The following is a 27,999-nucleotide window of genomic DNA, read 5'->3' on the forward strand; positions in this document are numbered from 1 at the left end:
GTTTATATTCAACTTAATGACTTTACTGCCACCTAGCGTGTTAAAGGACGTCATAGCCATATCACACATATTCATACAGCATATATGTCTGTGGTCACAGAAAGAACAGTATGGTCACTCTTCTTCAAAACCAGCTTTTAACCAATGTTTTCCTTAAAAAAATGTTTTCCTTTAAATGGTGGCATGCTGCTAGTCAAGGTAGCAGTATTAGGTAGTTTGGGCTGATTGTAGCATTAATATAAAATTGGATGCGTTGATATTTTCTCAAGTGTATAGTTTGGATTTGTATTTCCTTCCAAAATATAGTTCTGTTCATCACCAGTATGGATAGAAGCATCTGTGATAAGGCTGGATTCACTAGGATCAAGCATTTATATTTTATTCCTTTACTTCTACTTTTAAGGATCCATTAAACATTTAAACATTAAAATCAGACTATCTGCCACTGCATAAGGAGGTTGTAACCATCAGCTTCTAATCATATGGATATGAGAATTTATAAGAAAACATTAATGTGTAGTCTACAGCTGAAGAAAGACAGACTGATCCCAGTAGTTTAATGAGACATTTTATTTCATACGTCTGTTGTCTGAATTCAAATTACAGTAATATACTTGCTGAGATGACCACCGGCTGCAGCCTGGACAGCTAAAACTGACAGCTGTACTATTTAAAGCAAACTTCTTTTTTTTTTCTATACTTTTTATTTTTATGATTTTGCAACAGAAAAAAGCACATATGCCATGAGATGTGTGTGTGGTAATGTCAGGAAGGGTTATAGTGAAGTCTAAAAAAGAAGAAAAGAAAAACAGAAAACCTGTAAAAGGATCAGAATATGGCACATTTGGTCCACGTCGGTAGTTTTATTATCTTGTTTTCAAACATGTAAGAAACAAAAAGAAAAAGAAAACAGATCATAGTTTACGTGTTGTTTTCCCCAGGAGCACAGCATTAATGACAGCATATCGACAACACGACTGTAGAGGGGGCCGCTCTTTAAGTTGCTCTTTTTGTTAAAATATTGAACTCATCAGCCAATCGTTTGACTTTATTCTCCCTGGTACAGTATCATCATCATCAGTATTAATATCTTTCCATCCAAAATGAGGTGGGGGAGGGGGTGGGTGGAGCTTCATGGATGGCTGACGGGGAAGGCGCTGACATTCACAGGAAGTAGTCGGGGGTGCGTCTGGTCACGTGAGGCTCGCCACGGCGAGGGGCGGGGTCAAACTGCAGGCTGGAGAGGAAGAAGAAGTTTGTTAGTGACGACTTCCCGTCGACAGGATGATGATGTCACACTACGAATATCAGCATCATCAAGATGCTGAAAAACAAACATTTTTGTGTTCTGATTGGATGGATGTTCTGATTACGCAGTTTCACAGTTAATTCATCGTAAAGATCTCTCAATCTCAGAGTTTTCCATACAGGACCATGTACAAGAAGAGAGTGGTGGCCTCTGAAACATGGCAGAGAACATCTAGAGGTCACATGCAGAGCCGAATCGGGATTAAAGAAGGTTTAAAAAAGAAAAGTGGGGAAAGTTCAGCGGAGGCAGTTATTCCCGCCAAACTAAATCTTTTTTGTTGGATTTCTTTGCTGCAGGAAAGAAGAGCAATGTGTCATTACGCCAGCCTGTGAAGTCTCTCCAGTATGTTTCACCTCCCACAGGACAACCAGCTTTAAACGTTCCTAACTGGTTCGGTCATTCAGGAGTTCATGCTTCTTTCCTAAAATGCCTGATGTTGCTGCAGTTTTGGTGAAAAGTTGCAACAGAAGCTGATTTTAGTGTTTTTTCTTTAAAAATGCAAATTAAATTCACCTAAAAATAAATTTTACTATGTTCTAGCACTGTTGAAATTAAACAAAAAATAGTTTGATGTGTTCTAGAGGGAATTTTAACGTAGTAGCAGCAGAGTGCTGCTGAAGCTGCAGCTTCTGGGAAGCTTGATTAGACCGGAAAGCAGCTCAGAGAGAAACTGGTGTCGCACACCAACAGGCTGCAGACCAGAAGCAGAATCTGGACCGGCTGCTTTGGGGAGCTGCTGTAGCCTCTGTATGAGACGCAGCCTCAGTCAAACCCGTCCCTGAACACTATCATCATTTTGAATTCCTGGAGAGATGGTTTTACCCAACAATAAACCTTTTATTTAATTTCCATTTTGGTAATTATCAGTGACGGGTTGGCCTTGCAGCAACGTGATGAGTTCATTCACTGGTAAAAAAAAAAAAAAAAAAAAAAAGAAAGAGTCTGTTAACGGATGCTTCGCTGTTCAATCATCACCGACTCGGAGTGAGGTCGATGCGCACGCTCAGAGTGCACAATTTTCTCAGGCAGGTGGAGATGGAAGCATGTTGCTCCAGGGAGGAGCAGATGGAGGATTTCTCCTGCTCCGGTGTTACGCTGATAGCATCACAGTCGTCATGGAAACGCACACAGCTGAACAAGCTGAATCTACTCATTGAAGGAATCGCTGCGTCGTGTTACGGCTTTAAATGGATTCAGTATTCTTTGTAGGTTTTATTACCATCAACACGTCTCTGAAATCTGAACTTTAGGAATATTTGGAGCGTTTCATCAGGACATTTAAAAAGTTTTTTCTCCCATCACCACATTTCTGGTTCTGAATCCGGACAAACGCTGTATTGTTATGACGATTCAGAAATGAATGTAGATCTGATTACTACAGTAATCTGATTACTCCCAGATAACTGATTTTGATTGTCAAGTAAATACACTCAGTTTTATAAAAAAAAGTTATGAGAATGTCTTTAATATTCAAGCAAAATATGTGCTGTTACATAACTAGCTGTAAATGAATCGAAATCGAATCAGTTTAATCGAAATCGAATCGAAACAGGCTGCCGTGAACCAAATCAAATTGATTCAGGAAACTAACGATACCCAGCTCTAGCTGGGTGTTTTCCTGGGTCTCTAAAGAAATGTTCCAGAAAGAAGCCTCCCAGGTCCAGGAAGAGGTCCTGTCTGAGAGTTGTGGGAGAAATCCAGAGTTAATATGTAGGATTTATTTATTCATTACACAGCAGAGGAGATTTAGCTGGAATTTACTTTGCTTCTATATTATTTTGTTATGTTGGCAAAGGACTGGACGATATGGCCAAAACTTGTATCATCCTATATTTCTTAATTTCGGTCGATACGATGTAATTCAGATGTAAACAATATAAAAGTCTCAGAAAAAATGCCACAACAGATGCTGTAAAACTCAAAATTAGTCTATGAAACACCTCCAGTATAACATTTTGGAAATAAAAACTGTACAATAAATTAATGTTCACCTTGTATTTGTATTTGGTAAGGCTAAATTAGCCTACAAAGAATCAAAGACATCTTCTGACTCAGCATATTCTGAGTGGAAATGCTTCAGATGCACTGCTGCCAACTCCTCAATAAGAAAAGTAGCTATTTGCTGTCCTAAAAGTCCTAGAAGTCACTGAATGGCGTCAATATTTTCTTTGTTTATAGTTTTTTATTAAATGTAATTTGTTTTTTAATTAGGAGTCTGGAACATGTCACAACACTTTGAACTTTTTAAATATTTTTGTCCACACTCTTCATTAATAGACATTAATATCTGACGGTCAGCCAGCACAGGATCCTCCAGCAGCAGCTTTGTACGTTTCACTTTCAGCCTCAGACAGAGCTGATCATCTCCTGCTCTGATGCAGCTGCTGCGTGAAGACCAAGCCTCTTCTGAGTGCTTTTAGACAGGAGGGTCTGCAGGGCAACCGCTCCTCAATGAGAATAAACTACGTTCATTTACGTCAGTCTCCAAAAGTCGCTAAATCTGTTGCTAGTCACTTAAAAAAAGACGCTAGAAGGAAGTTAAACTCGCTAAATATAACGACAAAGTCACTAAGTTGACAAAACTGAGCCAAACCAGGTCCGTACCACAGAGTCAGTCTTTCCTCTCATCAACTATTTCATCTGCTTTCTCTTCGCTTGTAGAAGCTTCATGAGCACTTAGTTACGTTAAGAGAAAAATAAAACTTAAGAGATACAAGAGGTGCAATTTTATACATTTACAGAGCTGGAAAATTAACAGAATAACTGGGATCATGCTTTGTACTGAGACAATCTATAATGGTGACACCTCTGCAGTAAAGGCCACGGGCTGAAGTTGGAAGCTTTTTAGCCCCTCAGCTGGTCTTTAACTCAAATTATTTCACAGCCGTCTTCTTTCTACTTACAAAGAGTATTTCAGAGTGTCGTCCAGTTCCATGATGGCTGCCTGGTTTCCACAGCGGTAGCAGTAGTTTGGAGCACTAAAGATGGTCACCACGTTCTTGTCATGGCCCCAGTTGTAGCCCTGGAGACAAACACAAACAGCCCCATCTGGATGAGAACCGCTTCATCACCGAGCAGATGGCTGTAGGGTCACATGACCGATGGCTGCTGGGTCCAGCACAACCAACTGCTGCCAGGTTACCTGACTGGTTTCTATCCTCTTATAATGGCAGCCCTCTTTGATCACTGTGTAAAAAGCTGCATTGCCATGGAAACGGGGATATTTAGAAACCACCAGAGACACGTTCTGTTACAGTTAGTTGTTACAGGTGTGATAAACGGTCCTGATCTGACCCGGCCACCTGTGCCTGATGAAGACTCCGCTCATATTCAAACTGTGTGATGTTTGTGATGAAGAGTGTCTGACTTCATTACCTCCATGACCAGCTGATGGGCGCGAGACACCAGGGTGAGGCCGTTGGCGTGGTTGAAGGTTTCGGAGATGTCCTGTCCGAAGGTGTAACCAGCACCGCGGGGAGAGATGCCCCACCCACCGCGATCGTCGGGGTCGGACCACAGCAGGTCGCACATGGGACCCTGATGAAGAGGAAGAGTTACTGCTCACTGCTTTATTGTCTGACCTGAGTTCAACTTCACTGTGTTCCAGATGATTCTGCATGCAGCATATCAGGTCATCAAACATCTGGGTTTCACTTCTTCTGTGGATTTGATTATTAATTTATAGATTTATAGATACAACCTGTTTAATGTTCGGAAATGTTTCTTGTGCAGAACAATCTGGAAGGCTGATGTTTTCACCACTGGTAGTTTGTTCAATCAAATTCAGAATATTATACAACGTCATATCATTTGTCATGATATTTAGTCATTCACATGGATTATTTAGAACAAATAAACACAAACAGTGAATGCAGAGTGACCTTAGATTAAAAACTCATTCAGTTCTGCATGATTAAGTCATTATTTAACATTTACACCTTCAATAAGAGCTGCTCAGCAACCGTTTAAGATTTTTCTTTCCCGTATGAAAACCTGACAAACTGATCTGATGTATGTTTGACATGTACCTCATGTGGGACTTCTTGCAGGCGGTCCAGAGCTCGTATGTGATCCAGAGTGTCTATGGAGGGAGACAAACCTCCGTGGAGACAGAAGATCTGCAAACAGACTCAGATTTAAGTTCTCCAGTCACATCGTATAAAAACTAGGTTTGTGTAGCCTAAATAAATAAATAAAATAAAGGAAACACACATTCATGATGAGGTTTTTAACTGTTGATCCCATACTGTTACAGCTACCATTAGCATAGGCCAACATAAAGTGGGAGACAGAGGTCCCTGAATGCACCACGTACCTGTCCGTCGACCAGCGCAGTGAGCGGCAGGTAGTCAAACAGGTCTGTGAAGTACTTCCAGACGTTGGCATTGCCATATTTCCGCAGGCATTCATCGTAGAAGCCGTAGACCTGCGTGATCTGCCGCGACTCGTGGTTGCCTCGCAGGATGGTGATTCGCTCTGGGAAACGAACCTGAACACAGCACAAGCCAAACGGCCATCTCTGCGTTAGGGCGCAGCTTCCAAAATAAAAAATCTACCATCATCAGATCTACACCTGAATAACCTGGAAGAGGTTTCATTGCTTATTAGTTAGTGGTCTACTCAGTCCATCTCCAAATCTCTTTAAAATCACCTGAAGTTGATTGTTTTACATGTAGCGCAGCGTCGCAGTGGTTGTCTGCACCAGACTGTACTAGCTACTAAACGTGAGATAAAATAATAAGATTTATGCTAGGAGCATCTCTCAGTGGCTGATCTCTAAGTCAAATAATGTCCTTGGTTCATATCGGTCACGTGACATGCTCATCTAAATTCCTGTTTGGCTATTGGTGGGATTTATAAAGTCAAAATGCCAAAGAACCGCGTCTACAATGATGTCAGTAACGTTCATCTGTTAAAGAAAGAAACCGGACGACAAACAGCGAGATGAGAAAGTGGGAAAGATCCCTGCACTTCACCTAAAGCCAGCCAGAAACACAACGAGACAGAAAACTCTCCTCGTAAGCTTTCATGTCATCCACGTTCTGCTTTATTTCCATGAATCTCGTGTGTTTTCTAACAAGTGTTAAATTTTACAATCATTTTTTCCTCATCCCCTGGGAGAATCTCCACCAGCAGTACTTCCACTCCACGAACTGCCCACTGGTGTTCCTCTCTGTGTTTTCTAAGTCTCTACAGAAGGGCTTTAAATCTCATTCAGTAGAAAACGAAGGCTTTTCTGGTTGTTGAGTCTTTTCTGAGCTGTGAAGTGATAAAGAGAAAAATCTCCTCTGTAATAACATCTAATGTGTGAACAACTTTAAACAAGAAATTTAAACCTGGTTTAATTTACTCCGATGTATGTATGAAAAATGACACTTGTTTGGCTGCATAACACCTAATTTGCATAATTTAAACAATTGTGTGTGTGTGAGAGAGAGAGAGAGAGAGAGAGAGAGAGAGAACACTCCTGGAGGTGGAAACAGTCAACAGTTCAGAGCACGGAGGGGATGAACCTTGGTGTTGTTAAACAGCTTCATTCTGTACTAAACCTGATCCGTGCTGCTGTTTTTCTGGCCTACAGGTTTTTCATCAGCTGACGCGTCACGGCCTCACCCAGGTGACGCAACATAACTTTACATTAGTCTTACATCAGCAGAGTAAAGCCACGTCTTCAAGTCCGGATCACACAAGTCACATGCTTTCTGCACACCACAGGATCTACTCTGTGCTCACTGCTGTTAAATGGAGTTATAAGGAACTGGAGGCCATTTTTAGAAGCACAAACCTCCTGAAACGGACTAAAGTGTCAGAAACAGACGGATGTGTGTTTACCTTTAACGTGACAAGCAGCGTGACTGTCTCCACGGAGTAGTAGCCTCTGTCGACATAGTCTCCCATGAACAGATAGTTGGTGTCTGGAGACTTCCCTCCGATCTTAAAGAGCTCCATGAGGTCATGGAACTGACCGTGAACGTCACCGCACACCGTCACCGGGCATCGCACCTGGAGGAGGAAGTCACACTGAGTTTGTTTTCATCTGTACTCATGGAAATGTTCCTGATTTCGTCTTCCACATTCAGGTTGTAACGCCCTTCAGTGGACGTCGTGCTCAGAGTTACATTTCCTATTTTCCCCATGTGCACATCTGAAAAAGACTTGTTAGAGGAAAGCGGACATTTTCTTTTTAAAAGGAAAAACACAATGTATTCTTATTTATTTCTGGTCTTGTTCCTGGTATTCAAACTCATGGAACAGACAATAAACATGTTTATAATGTAAAGAGAAAATATGCAAACATATCATTTGATCCCAAAAGAAACTAATTTTTTTACAACTGTAAAATTTATTGTCTCAGATTAGTTTCCACAAATAACTTTTTGTTTATTCAGTTTACAATCTGAAACCTGCTGGTCAAGCCCAGGTTTCTCTACTTTAACCAACAACAGTGCGGATGAATGTTCGTGGTGATCAGAGCCGATCAGACACGTGTAGGATTGGCTGCCATGTTTCCGTCAGTCTGCCCCAGGGCAGCTGTGTAGCCTAGCATCACCAGGTATGGATGAGGAGTAAATGAATAATGGATCCAATGTAAAGCGCTTTGGGTGCCTTGAAACGGGCTACAGAAATCTAATTTATTATTATTATTACTACTACTACATCTCATCAGGGCCCTATGATATCCGAGATGTGGAAAAGGCGAGCAGAATCACTGAATGCCAAAAATAGAACTGGTTGAAAAGCACGAAGTTTTGTGGAATTTGCTCAGGTGAGGCTGAATATTCTGCATTTGAGTTTTTATGCTTTTTTGGTGAAGCGTTAGGGCTGGGATGTGCTGTTAGCAATGCTTTAGCGTACGTATTATGGCTGCCTCGCGCTCTTAGTATACATTTGGAACGTTACCTCACGTCAATGCACTTGCAAGAGTTGCAACACTGACTTGAGATGCTCATGCGAACAAGAGCATGAAAACGAGGTACGAGGTGAACGCGATATCGGATCTCAGACCTTGTTCGCAATCACCTCTGTCTTGATGATCTTTTCTTCCCGCTGCAATGACAGACACGTGTGCCCTAACAGCTGGTAACACACTGGTAAACTGTTGTTAACGGAAAGGAAATACAATATACCAAGTCCAAGCTCTGTGTGCCACCGCTGGCAGTGCCCCCAAGTATGGTGTATTATGGCTTTTGGAATTTGGGAAAAAATAAAAAGCATCTCATATACTATACTATATTATTCTCTGTCTTCCTTTTTACAGCTGACAGGCTGCTGTTCCAGAGCAACTTATTGGTCCTAGACAAAGACTGAAGATTTACCAGCGATACACCAACAAATGTCAGTAAGTGGCTGGCTATCAGTTTTTGGCAATATGGCCCCATCCCTGGTTTCAATACACCAAAGAAACGCAGATGATCTTCTGGTTCAAATTTCACATGTAATTCAGATACAAAGACATTAACAAAGCTGCACTCAGCAGCACTGCAGTCATTCAGGAAACTAGGAAAAAACACCTGTGTGCGTGTCAGGTGTTGAAATAAAGTTTTATAGGTCCCTGGATATTTTCTACCACAGAGAACAGAAAAGCATTAATACAGCAGCCTTTAGAAAACCAGTCCCTTCATGTTACTTATTTCAGTTCCTTTTCTGAGACCAGTCATGTGATTCACCAGTTTTATATTCTGATTTGATGAGAAAATCTTGTGGGACGACTCACCTCCTGAACGTTGGACTCCTTGGTCAGAATCTCCTTGGCCTGAGAAGGACACAAACAGTTTTACTAAAACACAGATCACAATAATACATTTTCTTTGATCAACAAGCTGAAGTGAACAGAAGACGGCTGAACAAATCTTTACAGACAGTAAATCATGGTACACATGGCCACACTCCGTCTTCATGACACATGTCTGATACCGTGGACGTCTCAGAACACAACATGCAAAAACAAAGTATTTACTTCTAAAAACGAGAAAATCCCTCAGATGTATGCTTAACAACCCGAACAATAGAAATTTTTCATTTCAGTTCTAAAATGACTTAAATGATCCAGTAGTTCAAGGAAGACCCAACAGCACGTCCAGGTTTGCTTGTAGTCCAGTGTGTTCACGTCAACCACAGCTAACTTTTATTAAACTTGTTCACTAAATTTCAGAAAAGCTAAACAAGAGCTCGTCCAGCCCCTGATGTAAGCAGTTCTTTGTTCTGCAGCAGTAGACACTGGCACATAGGGGGTGGGTCTGAGCTTTGGTGGCTGAAACAGAAAGAGATTCTGGTTTTAAACCAGCACTGGAAAATGGAAAACCTCTGGAGTCAGGCCAATAACTCACCCAGAAATGCTGAAGCATTCAACGTTGGTTTTTGGTCATTTCTAAGAGTGTTTGGTAATAAACTCATTGATTTAATAATTTCCAGTCACCATCTCAGACCTCACCGCCATCACTCCCGTCTTCCTCACGTTTAATGGCTTTGCTGGAGATATCCTCACTAACCGAGGCCAGATAAACATTACAACCTTTCTGCTCATTCTGTCAAATAAGGAAGCAGAAACACACAACCAATGTTTAAAAAAACAACAAAACATTCAGAAATGGTGTCATCTTACATTTCCCTCAGCTCTACGTAAAATTGAACAATGTGTTTTCATAGAATCACTAACAATTCACCAACAAAGAAAGCCACCGGCTGGGGGTCCCATGTACCAAGCTATTCTTAAATAAGGCTAGTGCCAGATAATCCTCCAAAAGAATACTAATTATAATGTAACTGTACGTGCAGTTCTGTCCCCTGAATGTGTAAACCTGTCGTCACGCTTGTAAACAAACAGTGATAACAGCCGCTAACCCTGGAATCACCACACAAACCAACAAAAACAGATGACACTTTAACACATACCACACGTCTAAAAATGGAAATTAATCTGCTGTTTACGAAGATACAGATGACAGAAATTAAGCTTAGAGTGGAGCAAGATGCTGGTTGTTCTCAGTCAGCTGTGTCTCACATCTGGAGCAGGAACAGATAAAATGGGAAGGTTGGAAAATGAAAACATGCAGGACGTCAAAATGTCAAAGCAACATGACTGAAAACAGAAAAGTCCAAGAAGAGATGAAAAGCAAATGGACACAAACAGGAGTCGAAGTTTCACTGAATTTAAATTAGGACCAGGATGATGAACCACAGAGCACATGGGTTCAGACTTTTCTTCAGATCCTAGTCCGAGTTCAGATTTCCAAAGAAACATGACCAGAACCCCTCCTGCAGAGTTCTGTCAGGTCAACATGAAACAAGGTGCCTGATCAATGAAGATCATGAAAAACGTCATCCTTTAAAGAATTTAAATGCTCAAGACTCAATTTTTCCTCTCCTAGATCTTAGAGATTTATTTTATTCTTTTAATAACCAATATTACTGGGATATCTTTACAAAGTCTGGATGTTTGCCATCCAACTTGTCTTGGGACATGTCCATTTTCCACTGCGGTGATTCTGTTATTTTTCCAGGATTTCTGGATTGCTCACTTTGTATTTTAGGTTAATTTCTCTTGGTAAACTATCATCTAATCTCCATTTCCCACCTAATCATCCACCAGTGGTGAAAAACACAGGAGAACGACCGGACTTCGTGTACCTTCACTCCCTGACATCAGTGTGTGAAGATGTCTCGCTACAGGACACATGAAAATGTCATTACAGGACAAAGATGATCTCTCAGCTACTTTGATTATTTCCAGTCAAAGTTGCCTCAAACCAGATCTAAAAGTAGTTGGGCCTGACCCAAATAATTCAGAACTAAAATTATAAAAGACACCATTGGACAGTCTGTCTGTACATACAGCTGTTTGAATGTGTGTTGCATGTGATGGTAATATTCCATCACTTTAAATAAACAGCTAACAGAGTCCGCTCATGCTGCTGCCTAACTGGCCCACTTTAATAAACTCACCCTCCTAGAAGATGCTTATCTGTATCTTTCATTCATTCCCGTTATAAATATCCTGTTAACATTAAGATAAAAATCCTGCAGCCCTCCGTTTTCCACAAAATATAGCAGCGATTTTTTTCTGAGCAGTTTATACCTGTTTAACACAAGGGTAAACCTGCAGGATTTACTGTAAACGCTTGTTTCTGATCAGATTTTATGTGTTAAACATGGTGAAACCTGCATCTCGACACGTTTATGTAATAAAACCGTTGATCAATAAACAGGGCGCGGTGCAAATCACCGCACGTACGCACATTAAACCAGCTTTAACCCTCTACACTGAAACAAATTTACGATATGCCGAAATATAACAATGGTAAATGTTGGCTCTGATGGAAAGATTCAATCTAACTTAAATGGATGGGTGGGTGGTAAAATGGGCTCCGTCTATATGCTGGCAATGGACGGTGCGAATTTTTGGCCTGTCCGTCATAAGACATCGACCTCTTATAATTATCACAACCGAAGCTGGTTTCGGTGCTCAATTAAAAACAGGATGCTGATCTTAAACAGTATATTTCTCTACGCTGGTTATGATTAATGACCCGGCGATGACGATCGAAAATGGGGCGACAAAAACTACCCTGTCGTCTCCTCAATCCAGAAATTAGCCGGATCCGCTCATGCAAGCCAGGCCGCACAGAAAAGCGAGGTCGATGTAGTGAGAGAAAACACAGCTTACCTTCTCACAGAGTGTCCTGACTTGGTTTTCTGTTAGCTGCTTGCACTCGTTCAGCTGTTCGATCCATTGGTCTAATTCTTTAGTAAAAGATTTGTCCTCCATGACAGCAGCGGTAGCTCTCCGAGCTAACTGTGTTAGCTACCTAAAAACAAGCTGGCCTGTGTCTCACCGATAACTGCGTTAGCCTTTAGCTCGTCGTATTGTTAACCCGATCTAGTCCCGCCAAACCGGTTGTAAAATCAGCGAAAATATGTCAAATTAACGATCCGTTTAATTAATTTCTATCATGTTAAATTACTTATATTAAATTGCCGATGAAAAAGCAATTTATTTGGGCCGGGGTAATCAAAATGGTCGAAAGTCCCCGATGCGGCAGAAGGCAGCGGCGTCGCAGCGGCTAGCCGATTTGCTAAGAGAGCTAGCTTCAATAACATCCGGGTATCTCAGTAACGCGTAACTCTGCGCGCAAACGACACCAAGTGGACAGATTGGGAACTACAAGGAGTTTTTTTTTTTGTTGTTATTTTGTTCTTTTTGTGTGTGTGTGTGTGTGTGTGTGTGTGTGTGTGTGTGTGTGTGTGTGTGTGTGTGTGTGTGTGTGTGTGTGTGTGTGTGTGTGTGTGTGTGTGTGTATGTAGACACAGATATTGATTTACTGTACAGTCAAAGCATTTTCGCTGCTGGGGACCCATAAGTTTTTGAAGATTTTTCCCCCAATTATGTATCTTATTTTCTGCTCAGTAAATCATTCCCAACAATATTTGATAACGAGAGTGTTTTACTGTTTGCCTCATTAAAATACAACTGTTAGGTACAGATGTAAAAAGATCTTTGGAAGGATTGTTTAGGTTTCCTCACAGAGGAAAAGGGAGGACTAACTAGCAGCATATCCTGGAGGAAAACATCACAGTGTCCGAAGCTAAAGAGAAAAATAAGATGTCTGCAATATGGTGATGATTCTTTGCACAAAACCTCTCCAAAATTGAAAACTTTGAAGGTTTTGTCCTACAGACACCCAATATTTGACACCTTTTTAAACGTGCAGACATAAACCAAAATCCTAGTTAATACAACATAACACAGGATTTGTCCGTCAGACATTTTATTTGTCTTTGCATTTTGAAGCAGTAAAGTGTTTTTTTCCCCCTTTAAACAATCACAGATACATAGTTTAGTCTGAGGTTCACCAAGCCACTAGAGCAGGGGTCTGCAAACTTTACAGTTGAAAGAGCCATTTTCCCCTCAGCCCGTCTAAATAAAAGTCGTTTAAGACGAAAATGTGACGAGACCTTTTGAAAAAAGACAACTTACATTTTTGATAAGATAGAAAAATACCTCCATAGAAATATGTTGTCATTTTTGAAGAACCACATTTTTATTTCTATTTTTGGTAAAAAAAATAAAAAAAAAGAAAGAAAGATAGAAAGAAAGAAAGAATGAAAGAAAAACATAAAACTTTTGCAAAAGGAGTTTAGACTGACTTTCTTCTGTGTGGAAAATTATGTTTAAAAACAGACCATAGTTTCCAACGTTAAAAAAAGAGCAATAAAATAAATATTACTTGTACTTTTAGTGGTGTTAAGTTGTGGGACTATACTGCAATTATTCCATTAAAAACTTTCTTTGAGTCTGATGAGTCAAAACCAGCATTTGTTATCATCTATATTTTAGTTCTTGAGCATTTTTAGCCATGCATTAAGAGCCACTGTGGAAGGTCCAGAGAGCCGCTTACGGCTCTAGAGCCGCAGGTTGGAGCCCCCTGCACCAAAAACATCATCGTTACTCAAAACAGTTTGATCTTTAGCAAAAATATAATCCAACTTATTAACAAAGCACTTTAAAACAACCACAGTGGAGCAAAGTGTGAATAACTTTGAGCTGTCGGCAGAACGTTCGTCGCTACATCACCTGCTGGCTGCTTCAGGCCAAAGAAGAAAAAGTCATCCAGGTTGTTTTTGAATGTAAAATGTTTTTATTTCATTTTAATGATGTGATTTTTATGCTACAATGATTTTTATGTTTTGTTATTTATGCTTTTTGATGTTTATTTATTACTTTGTTTTCTTTGTTTGCACAGTCAGGATTCATTTCAGCCACAGTCTGGAATCTTTAGTCTTATCAGCGAAGGCGGGTGGTGTAAGAGAACAGCAGTATCCATGGCACAGAGCTTCCCTTCTGAGATGTGTATCAAACCGATAAATAATTACAGGTTTACATTTTTCTTGCACCTACAAAACTACGGTGTTTTGTTTGTTTATTGGGACTCATACTTCTCTGAGTTGAATCAACAGCCGTTTTCTGGATCCATAACAAGTTCCTTTCTGGTTCTTGAAACATGACATTTAAAAACTTTTTTTTTCCTGTTTTTTATTATTTTTATTTGTCCTGTCCAGCACGGTGGCAGCAGAATGATGGTCTGGTTGTTGTGTTGTTCCGAATGCATTTGCTTTGCCAAGGAGCGCTTTATGGGTAAAAGGCTCCTCTTGATAATCTGATTTATTTGTTTATTTATTTTTATCTTATTTATTTATTTTGAATTATAGAATTTATGTAATCTTGCTGTACCTGACCAGAGGGGACAGAAAAAAAGGAAAATTGTGAAGAGAAGTAAAAAGGAAGAGGAAACGAGGTTAAAGTAGATAGAAGCAACGAGCTTTAATCCAACCTAACAGCAGACAGGCAGCTGCTACACCTGTACAGAAACACAACAGAGAATTTCTTACAGTTTATACAGGTAAACTAAGCAGACAATCATCAGGAGCTCCTAAAAAATAACCAAGACAACAACAACCAAAATACCAGAAACACACACACCTGAACCAAAGCATCTCTTAGTGTATAAACCCACTGGACACCTCAGTGGCTGTCAGCATGAAGAGGATGAGGAATGAGGAAGGATCAGAGATGAGTGTGATCCTGCAAATGTGACCATGACTCTACGGAGGCTAGAGGCAGACTAGGGCAGCCCAGAGACCCGGGCCATCAGCAGCATCCTGGAGCACGAACCCAAGCTACCCCATCCCGTTTGCCTATTGTTTCAAAGCCATGCCACTGGAATTATTATTATTTATTAATTCGTTAACCCAGCTATTTTTGTTGTTTCACTTTGGAATCAATAACTTTTTTTGACTGCATGTGCAGATGACAGGCTGATTAAATAAATAAAAACTGCCTCTTAAGGAACATAAAGAGTCTGGCATTGCAGTCTGGAGTCTGGTTAGGGATCAGACTGCAGCTTTGTTTGTATTTTTCATTTATTTTATCTTACTGCTATTTTCTTTATATATCCATATGTCCATTTATTATTATTTATTATTATATGTTGATGTGCACATTTAGTGTAGATGCAAATAATTAAAAAAATATTTATTTAGTGTATTTTGTATATTATTTCTGTATATACTTTTCTTTGTTTGAAACTTTATCTTTATATGTTTGTATTTCTGTTTCTGGACAGTGACACAAATCTGCCCTCTTATGGGAGAATTGAAGATTACAGTACTTTACTCTGTTCTATTCCTACCACATTCACACCACCCTCTGAAACAAGATGTTGATTGCAAATTAATTATGATTATTATTTCCTTTAAAAAAAAATGCCTTTGGGATTTAGAAACCATATTAAATTTAATATAATCCCATACTTCATCTTTCTGTCCGCTAGGTGGCGGTGTAGACCTGGCGGTTAGTATTGTTCTCCAGGTTAAAGTCAAAGAAGAAGGTGTACATAGACATATGGGTGCATATTTAACAGCCTGTAAAAATAGAATAATGTAAAAATCCCAACATTTAGTGTATGTTTTAGCGACTTAAATCAAACTGTTATCTGTATTCTGTGCAGAATCGACCTCAGCTATGGCTCATTTAACCCAGAACCCCGCTGATAAAGAGAGGTAAGTTCAGCTAAGTTGATGCTAACAGTGCTAATCATTGGCTCAGGCTAACTTTTGGTCAGTTATCTTTAATTTAAGCGAGCTGAGGAGTCCTACTCGTCTAGTTTAGTCAGCAGCCGCTATTAATGGGAATTTATCGGTATGGTGGGTCACTAAAAACCCGGTATGAATTTAAAATGGCTTACGGCCTCAAGTCAGCCCCAAAAGCTGCCCGTTTTTCGTGTCAGCGGTCCAGTCAAACCAAGTCAAACAATTATTAAATAAACCAGTTTAATTCCGTGCCACGCTGGGAACACTGGTCCCACTAAACGATATTTAAAATGATGTTTTAATCTTTTAGAAAGTGCTGATAATATTAAAACGAAGTCGTTTTTGGTGAGTTTCGACCCATCTCTCTCTCCCAACCATACCATGGCTGTAAAGCATGACGTGTACGTGTTGGTCAAGCTTTACCTTCAATGACGTATCGATAGATTTTCCAAAAGTTGATTTGTGTCCTCTGGTAAATAATTTGTTTTTTCCTTACGTTCAGACCTCTCTCTGGTTGACGCCTGACGATTTTTTAAAATCCAGATTTAATGGACTTTATCCGGTGTTACATTTAAATCTTTGTTGTCTTTATCTGCCACATACCTTATCAAAGACGTTTAACAGAGTTTTACACCGTTGTCTGACCACAGGTTGGTAACAGCTGGGCATATGACAGGAAGATGATTTAAAACTTATTAAAGGATAAAAACTTTAAATAAATGAACATTTCTGTCTAAGTGTGAGGGATGTCAACCAAATGCAGTTATGCCCAAAGTTATCATCTAAAGATGTGAAGTCATTAATGCCTCTTATTTTTTTTTAGTTTTGCTTATTGTTCCTACCGTTTGGAAAAAATCCATCACAGTTCCTCTAGCTAGCAGAAACATTACCCATAGAGAATACTGGTTTTACACATGTGGATTTCACTTCAATCTTGATGAATTGTTTGGAAAAGTGTTTGTTGTTTTTGCTTAAATCCAAAGTTAATATGTCTCTTGACCCACTCCAGTCCGTTTACAGGCTGGGGAGGGAGCGGACGATGGCCACCTGATGGAAGGTCCACGTGGAGAGCCTGCATGCACGTCTGCAGCAGAGACTCTATTTTTTAACGTAGACTGAGGGTGAACGATGTCAGTCAGAACGGTGTCAGTCAGGAGGGGGTGAACGGTGTCGGCCAGGAGGGGGTGAACGGTGTCGGCCAGGAGGGGGTGAACGGTGTCGGTCAGGAGGGGGTGAACGGTGTCGGTCAGGAGGGGGTGAACGGTGTCGGTCAGGAGGGGGTGAACGGTGTCGGTCAGGAGGGGGTGAATGGTGTCAGTCAGAACGGTGTCGGTCAGGAGGGGGTGAACTGTGTCGGTCAGAACGGTGTCGGTCAGGAGGGGGTGAACTGTGTCGGTCAGAACGGTGTCGGTCAGGAGGGGGTGAACTGTGTCGGTCAGGAGGGGGTGAACTGTGTCGGTCAGGAGGGGGTGAACGGTGTCGGTCAGGAGGGGGTGAACGGTGTCGGACAGGAGGGGGTGAACGATGTCAGTCAGAACGGTGTCGGTCAGGAGGGGGTGAACGGTGTCGGTCAGGAGGGGGTGAACGGTGTCGGACAGGAGGGAGTGAACGATGTCAGTCAGAACGGTGTCGGTCAGGAGGGGGTGAACGGTGTCAGTCAGAACGGTGTCGGTCAGGAGGGGGTGAACGGTGTCAGTCAGAACGGTGTCAGTCAGGAGGGGGTGAACTGTGTCGGTCAGGAGGGGGTGAACGGTGTCGGTCAGGAGGGGGTGAACGGTGTCAGTCAGGAGGGGGTGAACTGTGTCAGTCAGGAGGGGGTGAACTGTGTCGGTCAGGAGGGGGTGAACTGTGTCAGTCAGGAGGGGGTGAACTGTGTCAGTCAGGAGGGGGTGAACGGTGTCAGTCAGAACGGTGTCAGTCAGAATGGTGTCAGTCAGGAGGGGGTGAACGGTGTCGGTCAGAACGGTGTCAGTCAGGAGGGGATGAACGGTGTCAGTCAGGAGGGGGTGAACGGTGTCAGTCAGAACGGTGTCAGTCAGAACGGTGTCAGTCAGGAGGGGGTGAACGATGTCAGTCAGGAGGGGGTGAACGGTGTCGGACAGGAGGGGGTGAACGATGTCAGTCAGGAGGGGGTGAACGATGTCAGCCAGGAGGTTGTTTCTTCTTCTCAGACAGCATTGTAGAGCTCGATAAGATGTCAGCTTGGTCACAGCAACCTGACGGTACAGGTGAACTGAGCTCAGCAGGCTGGTACACACTGCTATGAAGGTGATAAGAAAAGGAACAGGCTGCAGAAGACAGTGTCCACCCATCACATGTCCTCCACACAGAATATGAACTTTAACCGAGTCCCTTGCTGTAAACTGAACTGCTATAAAACTCATTTGTGCAACTTCAGTCAGAATGAAATAATCCTGCCTGAAGCAGAGGAGACTGTGCAACAGATTTACACTGTGTTGTGATTTTTAATATTATTTATTATGTATTCTTAGCATTTTGTTGTGTAATATGTGTACGGAGTGTGTGCAATAGGTATAAGGGGTAGGACTCTGTGTACTTCAGCTGTCCTCCTGTTGCCTGTGTGATGCTGTTGTAGTTGTATTGGGTGTAGCTGTGTTGTGACGGCATTAACAGGCACAGCATCCAGCCAGGATAAATGTCCCTACACTACCAGTTAATCACTCGAACACATGGTGTAGCGGCACAGTAAAGTATGTCGTACTGTAGATTAGTCGCAGACGAAGTTCCTACAAGGAATAAAGAAAACGTTGGTGAAGAAGAGAAACACCAGTTTGCATCTTGCTGAACTGGATTTGGATAAAGGGGCTTTTATAAGGTCCAGGGTAGGAACGCAGCAATACCACGTTATTTTCAAACTGAGTACAAGTACTTACATTGGAGTACTTACTGATACTAAGTACAGATATAAGTACTAATAAATCCCATTACAGTTTACTGGTAAGGAGTGTGGACCAGAATGTCAGATGGGACGATGAGTGGTCTGTATCAGATGGGTCGTCCTGCAGCCGTCCTCTAAATGTGAGGCCGGAAAAATGTCCGAATCCTAATTAATAAGGAGAATAAAGTTGTTTGGGGTGGATTTGGTTCACAGCTGTGACGAGCACCCATATCCCCAAAACCAGCTTCTCTCACTGAGACCATGCCATTTTTAATGTGACGTGGGAAATGACTTGTTTTGTTGTAATGTTTTAGAAAAGGAATGGCTGTCTGTTTCAGGTTCATCTGCCTCTATCCCGTCTACATCAACAGTAAGAAGACTCTGGCAGAAGGACGAAGGATTCCCACGGAGAAGGTCTGGATTCTTGTTTCCCACAGTTTCTGAACCAGGAATGATTGACAGCTGCTGCCTGAACCATGAGCTTCTGTGTTGTTGACTTTCGGAGCAGATGATGATGATGATGATGATGATGATGATGATGTGTTTGCAGGCGGTGGAGAATCCGTCCTGTGCGGAGATCAGGGATGTCCTGACGGCTGCAGGGATGAGCGTCTACGTGGAGGTAAGCTTGCAGGCCGAACACACACACATCAGAGTTTTACCAGTGTTTGCTGACGTGGTGGTGTGTGTGTTTCAGAACAAGATGCATCCCAGGGAGTGGAACAGGGACGTCCAGTTCCGAGGTCGGGTCAGAGTTCAGATGAAGCAGGCTGACGGCAGCTTCTGTCAGGACAAATTCAGCTCCCGTAAGTCCCATCAGGAAGCCCCGCCCACTTTTATCCTCTACCCATCGGACTCAGTTCAGGTTCCGCGTTCAGCTTAGTCTGGTCTCCAGTGGACCGGGCCAGTAAGATAACTGCATAGTAGCCTATAGATATAAAAACCTCTTCATTATCACCATGTTTCCATTTACTACACCGTCCTTTTAGAAAATATTACAACCTGCAATTTCTGGAGAAAAGTACGTAAAGATTTTACTATATTTTACCTCACTTACACATTTATTGTTAGTTTTATAAGTTTTCTTCACACCTTTTATTTTGTTTTTGTTTGTTTTTAGGTAAAGCCGTGTTGTTTTTGTTTGTTTTTAGGTAAAGACGTGATGTTTTTGTTTGTTTTTAGGTAAAGACGTGATGTTTTTGTTTGTTTTTAGGTAAAGACGTGATGTTTTTGTTTGTTTTTAGGTAAAGACGTGATGTTTTTGTTTGTTTGTAGGTAAAGACGTGATGTTTTTGTTTGTTTTTAGGTAAAGACGTGATGTTTTTGTTTGTTTTTAGGTAAAGACGTGTTGTGTTTGTTTGTTTTTAGGTAAAGACGTGATGTTTTTGTTTGTTTTTAGGTAAAGACGTGTTGTTTTTGTTTGTTTTTAGGTAAAGACGTGATGTTTTTGTTTGTTTTTAGGTAAAGACGTGATGTTTTTGTTTGTTTTAGGTGAAGACGTGTTGTGTTTGTTTGTTTTTAGGTAAAGACGTGATGTTTTTGTTTGTTTTTAGGTAAAGACGTGATGTTTGTGTTTGTTTTTAGGTAAAGAAGTGATGTGTTTGTTTGTTTTTAGGTAAAGACGTGATGTTTTTGTTTGTTTTTAGGTAAAGACGTGATGTGTTTGTTTGTTTTTAGGTAAAGACGTGATGTTTTTGTTTTTAGGTAAAGACGTGTTGTTTTTGTTTGTTTTTAGGTAAAGACGTGATGTTTTTGTTTGTTTTTAGGTAAAGACGTGATGTTTTTGTTTGTTTTTAGGTAAAGACGTGATGTTTTTGTTTTTAGGTAAAGACGTGTTGTTTTTGTTTGTTTTTAGGTAAAGGCGTGATGTTTTTGTTTGTTTTTAGGTAAAGACGTGATGTTTTTATTTGTTTTTAGGTAAAGACGTGATGTTTTTGTTTGTTTTTAGGTAAAGACGTGATGTTTTTATTTGTTTTTAGGTAAAGACGTGATGTTTTTGTTTGTTTTTAAGCAAAGACGTGTTGTTTTTGTTTGTTTTTAGGTAAAGACGTGATGTTTTTGTTTTTAGGTAAAGACGTGTTGTTTTTGTTTGTTTTTAGGTAAAGACGTGATGTTTTTGTTTGTTTTTAGGTAAAGACGTGTTGTTTTTGTTTGTTTTTAGGTAAAGACGTGATGTTTTTGTTTGTTTTTAGGTAAAGACGTGATGTTTTTATTTGTTTTTAGGTAAAGACGTGATGTTTTTGTTTGTTTTTAAGCAAAGACGTGTTGTTTTTGTTTGTTTTTAGGTAAAGACGTGATGTTTTTGTTTGTCTTTAGGTAAAGACGTGATGTTTTTTTTTGTTTTTAGGTAAAGACGTGTTGTTTTTGTTTGTTTTTAGGTAAAGACGTGATGTTTTTGTTTGTTTTTAGGTAAAGACGTGATGTTTTTGTTTGTTTTAGGTGAAGACGTGTTGTGTTTGTTTGTTTTTAGGTAAAGACGTGATGTTTTTGTTTGTTTTTAGGTAAAGACGTGATGTGTTTGTTTGTTTTTAGGTAAAGACGTGATGTTTTTGTTTGTTTTTAGGTAAAGACGTGATGTTTTTGTTTGTTTTAGGTGAAGACGTGTTGTGTTTGTTTGTTTTTAGGTAAAGACGTGATGTTTTTGTTTGTTTTTAGGTAAAGACGTGATGTTTGTGTTTGTTTTTAGGTAAAGAAGTGATGTGTTTGTTTGTTTTTAGGTAAAGACGTGATGTTTTTGTTTGTTTTTAGGTAAAGACGTGATGTGTTTGTTTGTTTTTAGGTAAAGACGTGATGTTTTTGTTTTTAGGTAAAGACGTGTTGTTTTTGTTTGTTTTTAGGTAAAGACGTGATGTTTTTGTTTGTTTTTAGGTAAAGACGTGATGTTTTTATTTGTTTTTAGGTAAAGAAGTGTTGTTTTTGTTTGTTTTTAAGCAAAGACGTGTTGTTTTTGTTTGTTTTTAAGCAAAGACGTGTTGTTTTTGTTTGTTTTTAGGTAAAGACGTGTTGTTTTTGTTTGTTTTTAGGTAAAGACGTGATGTTTTTATTTGTTTTTAGGTAAAGAAGTGTTGTTTTTGTTTGTTTTTATGTAAAGACGTGTTGTTTTTGTTTGTTTTTAGGTAAAGACGTGATGTTTTTGTTTGTTTTAGGTGAAGACGTGTTGTGTTTGTTTGTTTTTAGGTAAAGACGTGATGTTTTTGTTTGTTTTTAGGTAAAGACGTGATGTGTTTGTTTGTTTTTAGGTAAAGACGTGATGTGTTTGTTTGTTTTTAGGTAAAGACGTGATGTTTTTGTTTGTTTTAGGTGAAGACGTGTTGTGTTTGTTTGTTTTTAGGTAAAGACGTGATGTTTTTGTTTGTTTTTAGGTAAAGACGTGATGTTTGTGTTTGTTTTTAGGTAAAGACGTGATGTGTTTGTTTGTTTTTAGGTAAAGACGTGATGTTTTTGTTTGTTTTTAGGTAAAGACGTGATGTTTTTGTTTTTAGGTAAAGACGTGTTGTTTTTGTTTGTTTTTAGGTAAAGACGTGATGTTTTTTTGTTTTTAGGTAAAGACGTGATGTTTTTGTTTGTTTTTAGGTAAAGGCTTGATGTTTTTGTTTGTTTTTAGGTAAAGACGTGTTGTTTTTGTTTGTTTTTAGGTAAAGACGTGATGTTTTTGTTTGTTTTTAGGTAAAGACGTGATGTTTTTATGTGTTTTTAGGTAAAGACGTGATGTTTTTGTTTGTTTTTAAGCAAAGACGTGTTGTTTTTGTTTGTTTTTAGGTAAAGACGTGATGTTTTTGTTTGTCTTTAGGTAAAGACGTGTTGTTTTTGTTTGTTTTTAGGTAAAGACGTGATGTTTTTGTTTGTTTTTAGGTAAAGACGTGATGTTTTTGTTTGTTTTCAGCTAAAGACGTGATGTTTTTTTGTTTGTAGGTAAAGACTTGATGTTTTTGTTTGTTTTCAGGTAAAGACGTGATGTTTTTTTGTTTTTAGGTAAAGACGTGATGTTTTTGTTTGTTTTTAGGTAAAGACGTGTTGTTTTTGTTTGTTTTTAGGTAAAGACTTGATGTTTTTGTTTGTTTGTAGGTAAAGACGTGATGTTTTTGTTTGTTTTTAGGTAAAGACGTGATGTTTTTGTTTGTTTTCAGCTAAAGACGTGATGTTTTTTTGTTTGTAGGTAAAGACTTGATGTTTTTGTTTGTTTTCAGGTAAAGACGTGATGTTTTTGTTTGTTTTTAGGTAAAGACGTGATGTTTTTGTTTGTTTGTAGGTAAAGACGTGATGTGTATGTTTGTTTTTAGGTAAAGACGTGATGTTTTTGTTTGTTTTTAGGTAAAGACGTGATGTTTTTGTTTGTTTGTAGGTAAAGACTTGATGTTTTTGTTTGTTTTTAGGTAAAGACTTGATGTTTTTGTTTGTTTGTAGGTAAAGACGTGATGGTTTTTTTTGTTTTTAGGTAAAGACGTGATGTTTTTTTGTTTGTAGGTAAAGACTTGATGTTTTTGTTTGTTTTCAGGTAAAGACGTGATGTTTTTTTGTTTTTAGGTAAAGACGTGATGTTTTTGTTTGTTTTTAGGTAAAGACGTGTTGTTTTTGTTTGTTTTTAGGTAAAGACTTGATGTTTTTGTTTGTTTGTAGGTAAAGACGTGATGTTTTTGTTTGCTTTTAGGTAAAGACGTGATGTTTTTGTTTGTGTTCGGGTAAAGACGTGATGTTTTTGTTTGTTTTTAGGTAAAGACTTGATGTTTTTGTTTGTTTGTAGGTAAAGACGTGATGTTTTTGTTTGTTTTTAGGTAAAGACGTGATGTTTTTGTTTGCTTTCAGGTAAAGACGTGATGTTTTTGTTTGTGTTCGGGTAAAGACGTGATGTTTTTGTTTGTTTTTAGGTAAAGACGTGATGTTTTTGTTTGCTTTTAGGTAAAGACGTGATGTTTTTGTTTGTGTTCGGGTAAAGACGTGATGTTTTTGTTTGTTTTTAGGTAAAGACTTGATGTTTTTGTTTGTTTGTAGGTAAAGACGTGATGTTTTTGTTTGTTTTTAGGTAAAGACGTGATGTTTTTTTGTTTTTAGGTAAAGACGTGATGTTTTTGTTTGTTTTCAGCTAAAGACGTGATGTTTTTTTGTTTGTAGGTAAAGACTTGATGTTTTTGTTTGTTTTCAGGTAAAGACGTGTTGTTTTTGTTTGTTTTTAGGTAAAGACGTGATGTTTTAGTTTGTTTTTAGGTAAAGACGTGATGTGTATGTTTGTTTTTAGGTAAAGACGTGATGTTTTTGTTTGTTTTTAGGTAAAGACGTGATGTTTTTGTTTGTTTGTAGGTAAAGACTTGATGTTTTTGTTTGTTTTTAGGTAAAGACTTGATGTTTTTGTTTGTTTGTAGGTAAAGACGTGATGTTTTTTTTGTTTTTAGGTAAAGACGTGATGTTTTTTTGTTTGTAGGTAAAGACTTGATGTTTTTGTTTGTTTTCAGGTAAAGACGTGATGTTTTTTTGTTTTTAGGTAAAGACGTGATGTTTTTGTTTGTTTTTAGGTAAAGACGTGTTGTTTTTGTTTGTTTTTAGGTAAAGACTTGATGTTTTTGTTTGTTTGTAGGTAAAGACGTGATGTTTTTGTTTGTTTTTAGGTAAAGACGTGATGTTTTTGTTTGTGTTCGGGTAAAGACGTGATGTTTTTGTTTGTTTTTAGGTAAAGACTTGATGTTTTTGTTTGTTTGTAGGTAAAGACGTGATGTTTTTGTTTGTTTTTAGGTAAAGACGTGATGTTTTTGTTTGCTTTCAGGTAAAGACGTGATGTTTTTGTTTGTGTTCGGGTAAAGACGTGATGTTTTTGTTTGTTTTTAGGTAAAGACGTGATGTTTTTGTTTGCTTTTAGGTAAAGACGTGATGTTTTTGTTTGTGTTCGGGTAAAGACGTGATGTTTTTGTTTGTTTTTAGGTAAAGACTTGATGTTTTTGTTTGTTTGTAGGTAAAGACGTGATGTTTTTGTTTGTTTTTAGGTAAAGACGTGATGTTTTTTTGTTTTTAGGTAAAGATGTGATGTTTTTGTTTGTTTTCAGCTAAAGACGTGATGTTTTTTTGTTTGTAGGTAAAGACTTGATGTTTTTGTTTGTTTTCAGGTAAAGACGTGTTGTTTTTGTTTGTTTTTAGGTAAAGACGTGATGTTTTAGTTTGTTTTTAGGTAAAGACGTGATGTGTATGTTTGTTTTTAGGTAAAGACGTGATGTTTTTGTTTGTTTTTAGGTAAAGACGTGATGTTTTTGTTTGTTTGTAGGTAAAGACTTGATGTTTTTGTTTGTTTTTAGGTAAAGACTTGATGTTTTTGTTTGTTTGTAGGTAAAGACGTGATGTTTTTTTTGTTTTTAGGTAAAGACGTGATGTTTTTTTGTTTGTAGGTAAAGACTTGATGTTTTTGTTTGTTTTCAGGTAAAGACGTGATGTTTTTTTGTTTTTAGGTAAAGACGTGTTGTTTTTGTTTTTAGGTAAAGACGTGTTGTTTTTGTTTGTTTTTAGGTAAAGACTTGATGTTTTTGTTTGTTTGTAGGTAAAGACGTGATGTTTTTGTTTGTTTTTAGGTAAAGACTTGATGTTTTTGTTTGTTTTTAGGTAAAGACGTGATGTTTTTGTTTGTTTTTAGGTAAAGACGTGATGTGTATGTTTGTTTTTAGGTAAAGACGTGATGTTTTTGTTTGTTTTTAGGTAAAGACGTGATGTTTTTGTTTGTTTGTAGGTAAAGACTTGATGTTTTTGTTTGTTTTTAGGTAAAGACTTGATGTTTTTGTTTGTTTGTAGGTAAAGACGTGATGTTTTTTTTGTTTTTAGGTAAAGACGTGATGTTTTTTTGTTTGTAGGTAAAGACTTGATGTTTTTGTTTGTTTTCAGGTAAAGACGTGATGTTTTTTTGTTTTTAGGTAAAGACGTGTTGTTTTTGTTTGTAGGTAAAGACGTGATGTTTTTGTTTGTTTTTAGGTAAAGACTTGATGTTTTTGTTTGTTTTTAGGTAAAGACGTGATGTTTTTGTTTGTTTTTAGGTAAAGACGTGATGGTTTTGTTTGTTTTTAGGTAAAGACTTGATGTTTTAGTTTGTTTTTAGGTAAAGACGTGATGTGTATGTTTGTTTTTAGGTAAAGACGTGATGTTTTTGTTTGTTTTTAGGTAAAGACGTGATGTTTTTGTTTGTTTGTAGGTAAAGACTTGATGTTTTTGTTTGTTTTTAGGTAAAGACTTGATGTTTTTGTTTGTTTGTAGGTAAAGACGTGATGTTTTTTTTGTTTTTAGGTAAAGACGTGATGTTTTTTTGTTTGTAGGTAAAGACTTGATGTTTTTGTTTGTTTTCAGGTAAAGACGTGATGTTTTTTTGTTTTTAGGTAAAGACGTGTTGTTTTTGTTTTTAGGTAAAGACGTGTTGTTTTTGTTTGTTTTTAGGTAAAGACTTGATGTTTTTGTTTGTTTGTAGGTAAAGACGTGATGTTTTTGTTTGTTTTTAGGTAAAGACTTGATGTTTTTGTTTGTTTTTAGGTAAAGACGTGATGTTTTTGTTTGTTTTTAGGTAAAGACGTGATGTTTTTGTTTGTTTTTAGGTAAAGACGTGATGGTTTTGTTTGTTTTTAGGTAAAGACTTGACGTTTTTGTTTGTTTGTAGGTAAAGACATGATGTTTTTGTTTGTTTTTAGGTAAAGACGTGATGTTTTTGTTTGTTTTTAGGTAAAGACGGGATGTTTTTGTTTGTTTGTGGGTAAAGACGTGATGTTTTTGTTTTCAGGTAAAGACGTGATGTTTTTTTGTTTTTAGGTAAAGACGTGTTGTTTTTGTTTTTAGGTAAAGACGTGTTGTTTTTGTTTGTTTTTAGGTAAAGACTTGATGTTTTTGTTTGTTTTTAGGTAAAGACTTGATGTTTTTGTTTGTTTTTAGGTAAAGACGTGATGTTTTTGTTTGTTTTTAGGTAAAGACGTGATGGTTTTGTTTGTTTTTAGGTAAAGACTTGATGTTTTTGTTTGTTTGTAGGTAAAGACGTGATGTTTTTGTTTGTTTTTAGGTAAAGACGTGATGTTTTTGTTTGTTTTTAGGTAAAGACGGGATGTTTTTGTTTGTTTGTGGGTAAAGACGTGATGGTTTTGTTTGTTTTTAGGTAAAGACTTGATGTTTTTGTTTGTTTGTAGGTAAAGACGTGATGTTTTTGTTTGTTTTTAGGTAAAGACGTGATGTTTTTGTTTGCTTTTAGGTAAAGACGTGATGTTTTTGTTTGTGTTCGGGTAAAGACGTGATGTTTTTGTTTGTTTTTAGGTAAAGACTTGATGTTTTTGTTTGCTTGTAGGTAAAGACGTGATGTTTTTGTTTGTTTTTAGGTAAAGACGTGATGTTTTTGTTTGCTTTTAGGTAAAGACGTGATGTTTTTGTTTGTGTTCGGGTAAAGACGTGATGTTTTTGTTTGCTTTTAGGTAAAGACGTGATGTTTTTGTTTGTGTTCGGGTAAAGACGTGATGTTTTTGTTTGTTTTTAGGTAAAGACTTGATGTTTTTGTTTGTTTGTAGGTAAAGACGTGATGTTTTTGTTTGTTTTTAGGTAAAGACGTGATGTTTTTGTTTGCTTTCAGGTAAAGACGTGATGTTTTTGTTTGTGTTCGGGTAAAGACGTGATGTTTTTGTTTGTTTTTAGGTAAAGACGTGATGTTTTTGTTTGTGTTCGGGTAAAGACGTGATGTTTTTGTTTGTTTTTAGGTAAAGACGTGATGTTCTACGTCGCAGAGATGATCCCTAAACTAAAGACTCGCACTCAGAAGAGCGGAGGAGGCGACACCAGCTCTCAGCAGGGAGAAGGAGGAAAGAAGAGCAAGAAGAAGAAGAAATAGGCTCACGAAGACGACCAGTTATTTGTTTACTTTGACCTTGATCTCAGTTTGTTGGTTAGGATCACTGCTGGACTGAATGGGAACCAGAACCAGAGACATTTAGTTTTGAAGTGGTTTATTTCTCTGAACATGTAAAAGTCTGAGTTGCAGGCTTCACCATGAAAACATATTTCTGTTGTTGCGCCATATAAACTAGTTTCCATCTGAGGAATCTTGCTTCTGGATGGTCCGACGTGAAGAGAAACGCCAAAAGAAAGGGGAGGTGACCTGTTTTCAGATACGTTGTGAACCTTTTTCCATGTTTTGTTAATTTGGCTGTTATTTGAAAGATGAATAAATGGCTCATTTTTCTCACCTTGTTTGTTTTTAATGTGGCAGAATTGG

At 38.4% G+C, this 27,999-nt stretch overlaps 2 protein-coding genes across 2 annotated transcripts; one reads left to right on the forward strand and one right to left on the reverse strand.

Annotated features, from left to right (window-relative positions):
• Positions 1-555: 555 nt before the first annotated feature.
• Positions 556-12,391, reverse strand: LOC121648980 (serine/threonine-protein phosphatase 2A catalytic subunit beta isoform). Its single transcript, XM_041999509.1, has 8 exons — positions 11,973-12,391; positions 9,024-9,062; positions 7,142-7,312; positions 5,625-5,798; positions 5,338-5,427; positions 4,685-4,846; positions 4,213-4,331; positions 556-1,237 (listed from the first exon to the last, which is right to left on the reverse strand). The coding sequence occupies exons 1-8, from the start codon at positions 12,072-12,074 to the stop codon at positions 1,165-1,167; spliced, it is 930 nt and encodes a 309-aa protein (XP_041855443.1). The 5' UTR covers positions 12,075-12,391; the 3' UTR covers positions 556-1,164.
• A 3,281-nt stretch (positions 12,392-15,672) lies between these two features.
• On the forward strand, positions 15,673-27,965 carry srp19 (signal recognition particle 19). Its single transcript, XM_041999520.1, has 6 exons — positions 15,673-15,711; positions 15,814-15,865; positions 19,133-19,208; positions 19,345-19,416; positions 19,492-19,600; positions 27,485-27,965. Exons 1-6 carry the CDS (start codon positions 15,708-15,710, stop codon positions 27,613-27,615), a joined length of 444 nt encoding a protein of 147 aa, XP_041855454.1. The 5' UTR covers positions 15,673-15,707; the 3' UTR covers positions 27,616-27,965.
• The last annotated feature ends 34 nt before the right edge of the window (positions 27,966-27,999 follow it).

Source organism: Melanotaenia boesemani, chromosome 11, assembly GCF_017639745.1.
Source record: "Melanotaenia boesemani isolate fMelBoe1 chromosome 11, fMelBoe1.pri, whole genome shotgun sequence".
Classification (NCBI taxonomy): Eukaryota; Metazoa; Chordata; class Actinopteri; order Atheriniformes; family Melanotaeniidae; genus Melanotaenia; species Melanotaenia boesemani.